At 38.7% G+C, this 12283-nt stretch overlaps 1 protein-coding gene across 1 annotated transcript in view; it reads right to left on the bottom strand.

Moving 5' to 3' along the window:
- grk6 (G protein-coupled receptor kinase 6) overlaps positions 1 to 12283 on the bottom strand; it is a 49158-nt gene that overhangs the window by 19378 nt on the left and 17497 nt on the right. The window contains exons 3-5 of the mRNA XM_042498605.2: positions 6088 to 6200; positions 1772 to 1849; positions 1127 to 1227 (exon numbers count right to left, since the gene is read on the bottom strand). Coding sequence (XP_042354539.1) covers positions 1127 to 1227; positions 1772 to 1849; positions 6088 to 6200 — 292 coding nt within the window. The remainder of the gene's footprint in view (positions 1 to 1126; positions 1228 to 1771; positions 1850 to 6087; positions 6201 to 12283) is intronic.

Raw genomic sequence — 12283 nt, forward strand, 5'->3', positions numbered from 1 at the left:
CTGAAGCTGCCTTGTCATGAGCTTTGTTTTCTGAGTGTTTTGTGTGACCTTTTTCAACTTTGAGTGTGTGTATACAGCCCTGACAACCTTTACCAACAAGATAGGACAGCATGTGTCATATGGCCATCATTATGTATGTTAAGGATGAAATGTTGCTAAAAATGCATGCTGGGTTACTTGTACCCAACTTCACAAACATCAGCTCCAAAAAAATTCTTATATGATACCTGAAAAAAAGGCTCTGAAGTCATAGATCCGAAAAATTGCTCTATATGCCAGGTTCAAACTAAATGATATTTTTGTTTGTTATGACAGTTGCTGTGTCAGATTAGGTTATTATAGTGTCATAAATTCTTACCATGACTCCGCCCAGAGACATGGCAAACTACACCTTGGTTCCATTTCAATTTCAATTTTACTTATAAAGCCCATTATCACAAAACACAGTTTGCCTCAGAGGGCTTTACAGTATACGACATCCCTCTGTCCTTAGACCCTCACATCGCCTAAGGAAAACCTCCCCAAAAAAACCCTTTATTGAGGGGTTCCCTGACCAGTTACAGCGTGATGTCACTAGGAAGAAGGTGCCAGGGAGAAGAATGTAAACAAACAATGGCGGTGTGTATGATGCTGGTTGTTATGTGTCTGGAAAAGCCCAAAAAGAAGGAAGAAGAAATGACTATAATGTCAATATTTTCCATCTTTCCGCTCGCTACGTTTACAATTGAAAGTGCGCTCTGTCCTCATACTGCCATTCACAGTGTTCAATACTTTTGTTAGTGTGTGTTATAAGTTGTGGCTCCAGGTTCTCTACACTGCAAGGCGTGTAATTGTGCTGGGAAATATTAAACTCCTTCAGTGTTATCTTAGGTTTTGCCCAAAACTAAATTAAATAGGTTATTCCAATCTAAGCTGCTATGAATCAGCCAACAACTTGTACACAACTTATGTAATTTGTGTGCACTCGTGGAATGTAAAATATTTTTCATGTCAGTAAAACACCTAAATTCCCTGAAAAAAGACGGAAGGAAATGACGGCACCTCCCAGGCAATGCGTCAGATTCATTGTCTGAAACGGGCTAAACATAATAATGGACAAAAAACAAACAAGCCCCTGTAATCTTACTTGGTACAATCCTTAAAGAGCTCTTTGCAGGCCTCCTGCTGTAGCCTCTCAGCGCACTGAGCCATCATGGCCTCCTCCACCTCAGGCACATGGTCTTCTGACTGTGCCGCAAAAAAAAAAAAAAACACACTTTAAGCCCAGGTTAACACAGTGACTCACCACTGACAGCAAACTCACAGGAGAAGCCACATGAACTGGGTTTAAAAGGGTGTAGATAGATTGTTATGCTCCTCACTCTGCAGACTTCTGCATGTTCAGACTTGTTGCATACAGAGGGACATAATATTCAGGAAAAACAGGAAAACTTCAGCCTGCCAGGATGCCACATTTGCTTGATCATAATGTAAATCACTGTGCATTGTCACTGTGCCTAACATGTCAAAATTAGGGATTGCCAATCTCAATGTATTCATTTTACAAACATTTATGGGCAAAATAACTTTCTGTACAAGTCTAAACGTGCAGATTTTTCAGATGCTTGTAGAGAAGCCAGTGGCCATCCAGGAGGACAGACATCGGTCTAAATTAGTGCTGAAAATGAACAAAATTACACTATCAATTTGAGTATGAGTACACACATTTGGAAGTGAATGGCTGCCTGCATGGAAACACAGAGAGAAAAGTCCATGAAAGCAGTGCAGCTACCTTTGGGTTGAAGTATGTGTTGACGAGTTCCTGACCGCACTCCTTCCTCCTCTCATCTGGAGTCACCTCGTACTCCGCCTGCAGGGAAGCACATCGAGACAAAATGAGCATGAAAGCAAAAGGTGACAATCAGTTGCTACAGGAACTCTGACTTACAAGTTCACCCAAAATCAACACAACTGTATATAGTAATCGCCTCTCTTGGCTCGTTATGGTCCCAGAAAAGTGTTCTATTGAAAGGCATGAAGGAGAGCAAAGATCCTTTAAACTATGCAGGAATGATAAGTTGCTGTTTGTAAACAGTGCAGTTAGTAAAAGTGAAAGTGAAAGTCAGTTCTAGATTCACCATATTAGCATTTTTGGCGCTTCCTCTTGGTGCGCGATGCTTACGGTCCTGACCGCACCTGTGCGCTGTGCCCAGAAATGTCCTGACCACAAAAAAATAAGAAGGGCAAAGTCTCTGCAGATAAGTAGACCACCATACCACTTACAGTGGTTCTTAAGTGATTACTGTGAGATATTAAATAGTTTCTTAAGTATAATTCTGCATAGTATACCGTTGACACCCATTGAAAGACAACCTACTCTGGGACCACAGGTCAGCAGGATGGTACTATATACTATTTATGTTGTTTTGGGGTGAACTATTCCTTTAATTGTTTCTTGGTTATGCATTTTAAACAGATTCAGAATCATTATTCTGAAACTGTTTAATCTGAACTGAACAGCTGAGCAATATGGATAGAATCAGCATCACAATATCAGTTGGAATTTTTGACTTGATTTGCACGAGTGAATGCAAAATGACAAAATAAAATTTTCACATAAGCATGTTTATGACAGGTTATACATTACATTTGTGTAAGTGCAAAACAAAAGCTTCGATGAGTTCATGTTCAATCAGTTTTTAATTAGCTTGGAATCATTCATTTAGACTATTTGACATTTTGCATAAAGACACAAACCGATCATATCATGATGATGCACTGAGAGTCAATAAAAGATGGTACTGAATGATGCTCAGCTGTGTTACCAGCTCTCTGTGTGTCCACTGAAGACCTCTGAAGGCCCAGACTGCAGAAAACCCAATTTCAGATTTAACTGACGAGCTTTGGGAGGCCTGTTCCACACCCTGCAGTACATGAACTGATTGTATCTACTCCCCCTAACATCAGCCATCCCTCTGAATGACTTGCAGTAAACTGAGCCTGCCTGGAAAACTCCAAAGTGCTTCCTCTTCCCTCTCACAGCGAGAGCCTGTAAACTAATGCTAAGTGACAGCGGAGACAGTTCAAATCTCATTTTCCCCTCTCCATCTCGTCCACTCGCAGAGTTCTCAGAGAAGAGACGGGAAGCGGTTGTGGGGTAAAGGAGAACATAATTGCTTCGTATGTGAGTCGTATCCGCTGGACGACTGAGAGCTGTAAAGCAGTATGGCTGAGCTGGTCAGTCAGACTGGAGCCTCGCTGGCTTCACACAGACAGACGGCAGAGGTAGACAAGGTCTTCATCAACCTCTCCACCTCCACTCATCAGAGCTGACAGCAAAGGAATTACTGATCATTGATTGATTGATGAACACACATGGCACTTCATTTTCACACAGGGAGGTGAACAAGCAGAATCATCTACAGTACAACACCCCATGATTGTGATACTGTCTGACCTGAACTTCTTTAAAAATCACGTTTCATTAGGATTTGTATCTCAACAGCAAGGGTCTAGCAATAGTATTTTTAGTTGGAATATAAAATGATTATTTTATCTGGATATTACTTTTGAAACAGAGAGGCTGTTTTACATTAAAGCATGAGATACGTATGTGTTCACAACAGCAGATTCTTTTAAAATCACAGTAGGAACAAATTCTGCAGAGAGTGCTGCATTATGGTTTATTTTTAGTATTTATGATTTTAGTATTTATGATAGTTTTCTTAAGTGTCTTCACTGCATCTCTTCAAAAGGTACTCAAGTTTCAAACACTGTTTAGCGCTTATTAGCTACTGTCAGCACGCTAACACAAGAAGTACAAATACATCAAAACTGTACAGTACATAAAGGTAAATGTACTCTTTTTTATAGATATGTAATAAGCATTGTTGGAGGGTGCCTGAGGCCAAAGACAAGTGCATAGTTTTTTTCTCAACACTGAAGGGGAAACATGTGAAAAAAGGAGTTTAGAGGTTCTAACCCTGGAAATTTTAAGTGCAAAATACTGCAATCTGGTGAATATTTCTGCACCAATTGTTGCCTTTTCTGAATCCATTTATGGTGTAAATGTCTTTGATTTTGTCGAAATAAAAGTCCACAGAAATGTTCTAAATACTGAGGGGGACATATCTCCTGTATTCCACCCCAAAATCTCCACCTATTACATGAGTCACTTCCCAGTTAAAAGAGCACCAGTCAGACCTCAAATGAAGGAAAACAATGGCTGTAATGGAAAGCAAACTGGACAATGGAAATAGGCAGTTTTGGACAAATAATATTACAGCTATGTGCTCCTGGAAGAGTTCAGGTAACAGCATTATGTGCATGAGCTGTTAAAAGTTATCCAGATACGACGCAGAGTTTGCAGTGGCCTATGCAATGCAGTAACATTACTTCATCATTTATTTGCTGAATGTGTTTTCCTTGCACTTAGTTGCATTTACTTTTTATCAATTGACCAACCTTTCTACCTCACTCTACCTCTCTCTTTTTTCTTTTTTTTTTGCAATATTTCAAGATTTTGTTCCACTGACGTTTTTTTAAGGGACAAATTGAAAAAGCTCATAAAATGGGTGAATGGAAACACACCTATTGTTGCGCAAATGTTAAGAATGATAAGAAAAAAAGGCTTGAACTTCACTTGTGTTTGCCTGTAAGAGTGCTGGAGGAAACCATGGTTTATCATTTATCAACTGTGCACTCCAAAAAAGCAAAACAGCATCAATGGGACCACACACACACACCAAACACACACACACACACACTCTTACACTTTGGTGGGAAAAAAACAAGAGTGTGACCAAAACATTCTTCATCTGAGCCGAGCGAGCAGCGAGCCGTTCACTGTGACAGATGAGGTCAACAAAAAGTCTGTGTGTGTGTGTGTGTGTGTGTGTGTGTGTGTGTGTGTGTGTGTATGTGTGTGTCACGGAAAGACATTGGAGGTAGAAGAGAGGTCAACACACTGACGCAGTTTTCTCTTCAGAAGTCAAGAGTTCCTGTATTTCATTAAACAGATATTAAACTCCACTTCCTCCTCCTTAACTCCAAACTTTAAGTGTTGGGGGTACTTCAGGATAATTAAACTTACTGCATCAAAGGCCGTACATGAGAACCAGTTTACTATTTAAAGGGTCAGTTCATTGAAATCAAATAACATCTAACCAAGCAGGTAGTTTTGGTTTTATTTGTGCAGGTATTCAGATATCTGTTGTTAAGATCTTCTGCGTCCAACAAAGTACAGTGAAGATGAATCATATTTAGTTTGTCTACCTATAAAAACCTTTCTCATGGACAGCTTTATGTGTCATGTTGAAAAACACAGACAAAGGACCTGTTTTGTCTAATCAGTATGAAGATTTCAGAGAGAGACTCTTGAACTCTTGGCCCATAAAACCAAAAATATATCAGTTTGAGCTAGCTAATTTATCAAATGTTTTTCATTGTGAAGTGACACTTTTTCATTCCTGTTTATGTTTTCATAATTTTTATTTACAAGGTAAACAAGTTGTAACCTTGTTCTGTATTGATGTTTTCTGTCTTTTTTGTTTGTATTTGTTACTTATCAACTTTTTTAAAAATTATTATTTTTATTTTTATTTTTTTTTGCGTACACTCTTACCCTCACCCTTTATGAAACAGCTGCCCAGCTGCTGATGCTTTTATTTTTTGTTTTTGGTGTTGTTATAGTTATCTGATGATTACTGTGCGGCAAACAATGAATGTTCAAAAGGTCTAATAAATATTTATCATCCTCCTCAAATGTTTTTTTTTCTTTTTTTAATTTGACACCTGCCTCGCTCTGTCTCACTAAAGCACGAGATGAAAAAGATTTTGAGGTGGGAAGGATACGAGAAGGCCAGAATCCCTCCCTTCATTCATTAACAGGAATTGAGGAGCGTTTCGAGGAAGAAAGAAACACAAAAGTCCTTGAGACGCCCGCCCCCCCTCCTTCATTCCCACCACACACACATTTCATTCCTTTTGTCTTTCCCCACTAGTAGTCATGGAAAAGAGAGACAAAACTCTCAAGCTCTCCAATACTAACACACTTCCAGGAAAAAGACAAATATCCAAACACCCGTCACACTCACACACACTCCTTACCACAGCGTCCAGGAACTTGACGCAGCGTCTCAGTTCAGGTCGAGTCTCACAGAATTGTCTGAACAGTAACCGTCCGATAGGCTGCCGCTCACAGAGGCTGCTGTAGTCCTTTTCTACGGAGACAAAGAGAGACATGGTATTGTGTGTGCATTTCACATGTATTTATTCCTCTGAAACTTGAGAAAATTAATTTGATTTTTTTTATTTTTAAACATGGGGGAAAAGGAAATGAGCAATTTTGCAAAAATTAATTAAAAAACTAAATTGTAATAATAAAGAATAGTAGACCTAAAAGGGGACTGGAAAATCACCTGGAAATTAGCTGTGGGGGATTATTAGATTTTATGGCAACACTTCCAGAAAACTCTAATTAAAGGTATGTTACCAAAACAAAATATGTATAATAAAATAAAATTCATATATTTATATTGTATTTTTAGCATTTTCTGCAGGTTCTTGTTTGTTTTGGGTTTTTTTGTTTGTTTGTTTTTTTTAAATGCATGGTAGGTTTTGTGTGACTTTTTATAATTTCTTGTAAATTGAAGTTACTCATTCTTCAATCTGCTTAGGTTTCAAAGAGTTAATGAACTGTAACAATAAAGTTAAGTTTCAATGCTGAAGTTAGCCTACTTGATATGTGGGCTGAGTCTGGTTTAAAATATTGGTTTAAAAGAGTTTGGTAGCACGTTACGTGAACTGTTGTTTGTTCCACCATTATCTATTTTTCCATTTGCACCGGGTCCTGAAGGAATACAGTTATTTTAATGCTGTTAAAACAAAGATTGTATGTAGTCAACTACAGCTGCCAGGGAGGTTTTAGGCACATATCTGGTGTTGTTTGAGTTCATCAGCCCAGCTGAGCTTCAGGACAAAAAAAACCAACACCAAGGAAATGTTGATTTGCATCTGTGACGCATGTGGATGCAAAGCAAGTCAGGAAGCTTCATGGACAAACAAATGTTATTCAGGGACCAGCAGAGAGGTCACTGTGATCGCTGTGAGAGGAGAGGACAGAAAAGAGCAAAACGATCTGCAAGTCAAACATTTTTCATCGATTTGGTATGACCCTAAATCACACAGTGTCAGGGCTTCACAGGCAACACCTCAAGGCAAGTCCCAACTTGAGGAAAAACTCCTAAACACAACAATGGGATTGTAACACAACAAGTCACTGTGTTACTGCTTTCTGTCTCTATCTCTGTAAAACAGCTATCACTAGGCGTAGTAATTTCTTTTTTCTCTGTACTTCTAGACAAACAAATTGCTGTTCATGTTCATTGTCTTGCACCACAACCCCACTGTATGCATTATTCTGGCCTAATAAATGTGTAAATATTATTTCCTTCCTTGGAAAACATTTGCAACATGCACATTTGCATTTACAATACAACTTTTTGAATATTCTGAACCCTGGCTTGTTTACACCCAAGTCTTCATCCTCCATAACCTTTACTGCTTAATTCCTCTTTTGTGTTTTATTGCTTTAATGTACTGCACCGTCTGCAGTTTGAATGTGTATCATGTCCCCCTACGTGCTTGTACACACACACCTAGGATCCTTTCACTAGGAAATGTTGCTCCATAAAGTTGCTGATGGTCAAGCATCCTGGATATGTTATTGCTACAGCAGCTTGCCTCTCTGAAGCTTGAAAATCACTTGTGCATGTGTAGAAATATTTATATTTATTGGAAAAACAACTTTGAATTGATATTTAAAAATGCATTTTGTTTCTGCCTTTGTCTCACCACAAAACTAAGCTATTTTTATTGTGTTTGCAGTTGGTGGGACAGACTCAGCCCCTGTTCATTCTCCAGCTATCTGTGTTTTAACACACTCACACTAACATTCAATTCCGTTTTCTCTTTAAAAAAAATAAATCTCTGTCTCTTTTGTCATTACAACAGTAATGTGGATGAAATTTGACTCCAGTCTATGAACACCTGTTTCCCAAGCTGCTGGGCTGCAGAAAAGAAATTGAAAGAAATCATTATTCTATGATCAGGACACTGTCAGATAAAATAAACATGAATGCTGTCCCTGAAATGTTTCCAGTGGACATTGAAAGCATGAGTTGTGACTGAGCCGTAACACAGCCGGAACCAGTGGATAGATGTGTTAACATTAAAAAATGTTCCACAAGCATGGCCTAAATGTAGACTATGCAGGATTTTCCTCAAAAACAATATATAGACTCCTACAAATGTCATCCCTCAATTATGACCCAGTAAAGGTGTGCTGCGGTGCTTTTTTCTGCAGAGACTCTGACCTCTGCCTGTATTTTCTGATTTTCTTTTTAATTTGCTGTGTTCACGATGAAGTGGTGACTTTAGAAAAGGGAGCAAGCAGGTAGTAGCAGCATGCATCGGAAGCTACAAAATAGTTGTCAATAGTTGACAACTAATCGATTAATTTAACAATCATTGCAGTTCTACATGCAACCAATAGCATCTTTTCTTCCCATCCTCCCTGCTTGCTTCAGTAATTGAGCACGACTCGGGTGGAGTGCACCTTCAATTGTTGCAAATTTGATGTTTTCTTGTCACTTTGCTGAGTCATTTCCCATCAATGACACAGTGACTGATGGTAACTGATGCTCTGTTTGAACCCACTTTAGGAGGTTTTTCTGCTCCACCGTTCTCTTTTTCTCTGCTACGCTGATACATCCTCTCTGTTGTCTTCTGTTCTACTCTAATTATGTATTTTCTCTGCCCTAACATACTTCCTGTCCTGCTGCAAAGTGAAGTAAATGAGAGCCGAAGGCAAAAAGAACAATGAAGAAAACTGCTGAGAAAAAAACAGAAGACAGAAGTCAAAGGCAAAGATGAACAAAAAAAAGGCAACAACAAGAAACTCATCAGGTTGTTCTATGACTTTAAGACTTAATAATTAACATTTTTAAGTAACGGTCTATAGTGCCTTGTTTACATTAAACCTGAACCCATTATTCTCCTCTGAAAAATTAGCTTCATTACAGTTCATGAAGCTACTTGGCCAATCCCACTCTGGCTACTCATGCGCGAAATCTAACATCCCCCTGTTCTGGGAACTTTTCATTATGTGGTTGTGGATCAGTGGACTTTCTCAATAGATCAGTGGAGGTGTGATGTACATGAAAGGAGCTCCAGGACTGTACAGAACATGCTGTACATCATCACACAGAGAGCTCACACAAAGAGGCCTCTGTCAGGCCTCCTGCAGGCCTCAAGGTCCCTGCAGTGAATTTATGATGGCACCAGTTTGAAACTGGATTGAGGTCTTGGCACTTTGCCTCTTATCTCTTCATAGAATATTCGGGGGAAGAAGACAGAAGTAAACAAGCTGACTCTTTTCAGTGGATTCTGCTAGCGGCGCAGCTCCAGGGTTAGTCATTCGGTCCATCATGTTGGTCCACAATGTCTTAACAGCTCTTAGATGGATCACCATGTAACTTCGTACAGACATTAGTGTTTCCCAGTGGAAGAATATTAATGACTTTAGCATTTGACTAAAGGAGCTGTTGTGACTAAGAATAATCTCACAGAAGCCACTAACATGGCTGGAAACCCTTTTGAAGGGACTTTTTGATGTTGTTGTACACAACCAACTACAAGGTGACAAAGCTATAGAAAGGCAGTTGTAAGAGTGGTCATTTAAGAAGGCTACATGTCTAAAACCCTTCAACTTTGCAACTAAATATAGTTTTATGGATATCTAGTTATTTTTTCCCTGAATCACCTGAATCCAAACCAGAATTGCTGCTGCTCTGATGACGATGATCAATCCGCACATCTGTGATTTTACAGTCATTTAAATGTCAGCCTTGAGTTCAACTCAACACAAGAAATTGCAACATATGTATCAGCGAAGAGATTAGTTTCCCCAGCATTGAAGTTGCTCAGTGCTGTCGAATGCAGAATGAAGATGTATGTTAACTAGGTTGGTGATATTGAAATTCCTTTCCTTTTGATATACCTTTTAGAGAAAAAAAATTAGATATGATTAAAAAAAATAAAAGCTGAGAAGAGAGCCACATAGCACACATAAATATAAACAGATCTGGTATGGGGAAGCATATACCCACAACAAAGTAGCCCCAATGTATAGATTATAAGCTCTATTTTTCACAAGGGCATGCTGTGATCATTGCACCACACACAGAGTCCAGAGCATGCAAACACTGGGGGGCTGCATTCATATATAATACATTCCCAAAATTAAGCACGGCCAAAAAAAGGCTGGTCTCTCCTACTTTTTTGACTAAGAAATAAACAGTTATGTCATATAAACAAACCAACCTCCAGAAAGTCACTGAGGTGAGGTTTTGCAGTGATGACCAAACAAGCAGTGGAGATGTACATTTTCAAATAAGCTATCACTTACTTTTAAAATATCAACAGAACCCAAATTTTCCCTGTTTGTTTTGCTGCCATTGATTGCATATTTGTTTAAAACATAATTTGATGTTACTGTCGCTGCCTCCGAGGAACAAATAAAAGCTGCTGATTGGTGGAGGCAGAGAACACAGATATAAATGGTGTGCAAATCAGTATGATTTCACATCTTGCTTAGTGAATAAAGGGTACATTTTATCCAAACCAAAGTTCGTGTTTGCTGAAACCATGGATTTACTAACTTAAGGACTAAGAAGACTAACTGAGTGAGGCAGTTTTCATGAGAATGACATGTGTTTTATGATGAGTTAAGGCAGTTAAGCTGACGTAAGTCTTTGTTTAGTGAAAGAGAGAACCTTGGATTGGTGTACGATTGGATTTCTCTGTTTGATGCAGAAAGTAGGTACACAAACAGGCCAAAAAAGAGCTGCCAAACCAGTCAGTGTGACACACCTTTTGGCCCCAAAAAGAACTAACAACAATCACCATTTTCTTTTGTACTTCTATATTTATGGATGAACCATACAGAAGGCAAGGGAAAAAGAGAGAGGCAGAACATTATGCAAATTCATAACACGTGTTGCATATCTGAACATGTGACTGTTATCGTGAACACGTGATGACCACTATTGTGGCAAACCAATATCATTTTGAACGATAATCTTGTCATATCACCCAAGCCTGATGTAAACATTCTTGCACAGAGCTGCTTACAAAAAAGCTTTCTGCAGCTGGACTTTAAAGCCAGCGTCGACCTGTATGTTTACCGTAAGATCGAGTTTCTCTAATGGTCTGTCGATAAAGGGCCCAGAGCATCTAAGAGGAGGAGGAGGAGGAGGAGGAGGAGAGGAGCCAGCATCTATCAGGACCCAAGGTGCTTTCATTCGCTATTTGTACAGAGAACAAGCACATGTGCTCTGAATTTCCTGCACGTGTCTCTCAAAGAGCAGGACAATAGCAGCAAAACCACCAGGAGAGAAAGTTAACAGCAGCAAACCATTAGATACCTGATGTGTTGTTACAAACAAAAGTGCATTTTGAGAATATGTGACATAAACACCAAACTTCCACTTCCTTCAACAAGTGTGACATTGATGTGGCATTGATGCAATATCATCACCAAAATCACTGAACTCAGTGAGTGTGACCGGGACATGTCATTTGTGCTTGTTACTTTCACTGAGGACTGATGATATTGTCAGATTGTCTTGGAGCATCTTACAAAGTTAGACAGCTGTTTTCGCTCCAAAGAATCCTCCAGCAGTCATTCAGACATCACACGCTCTTTTCCCACTGTGTCTGCAGCAGCTGACCAATCTGCCGCGTCCACTTAAAAATGACTTGTATTGTACTTCTGCAAATTCTCAGACAGAGAATGAGTAAACACAGCAGAAACAGACTGAGCAGAAGACTCACATGGAAGTCTGCACTCAATGTTTGGTGTTGAATGTTCTGCAAACAATGTTTTTTATGTCATAGTGAAGAGTTTATCAAACTGGGTGAACCAACACTTCAATAATGCATTTACAATTTTAGACCAAAAAATTAGCAGAAATGCATCTGAACAATGCAAAAAAGTGCCACATAAATACAGGACACATGCTGCATATTGGCTGTGTGATATATATATATATATATATATATATATATACATATATATATATATACATATATATATATATATATATACATATATATATATATATATATATATATATATATATATATATATATATATATATATACATTATAATAATATATACTATATATACTATAAAAGAGGAGACAGAAGGAGACAATACGAAAAGAAAAGAGAACAACCTGT

The sequence above is a fragment of the Plectropomus leopardus genome, chromosome 15 (genome assembly GCF_026936395.1).
Source record: "Plectropomus leopardus strain MGB_pleo_1.0 chromosome 15, ASM2693639v1, whole genome shotgun sequence".
Taxonomy (NCBI): Eukaryota; Metazoa; Chordata; class Actinopteri; order Perciformes; family Serranidae; genus Plectropomus; species Plectropomus leopardus.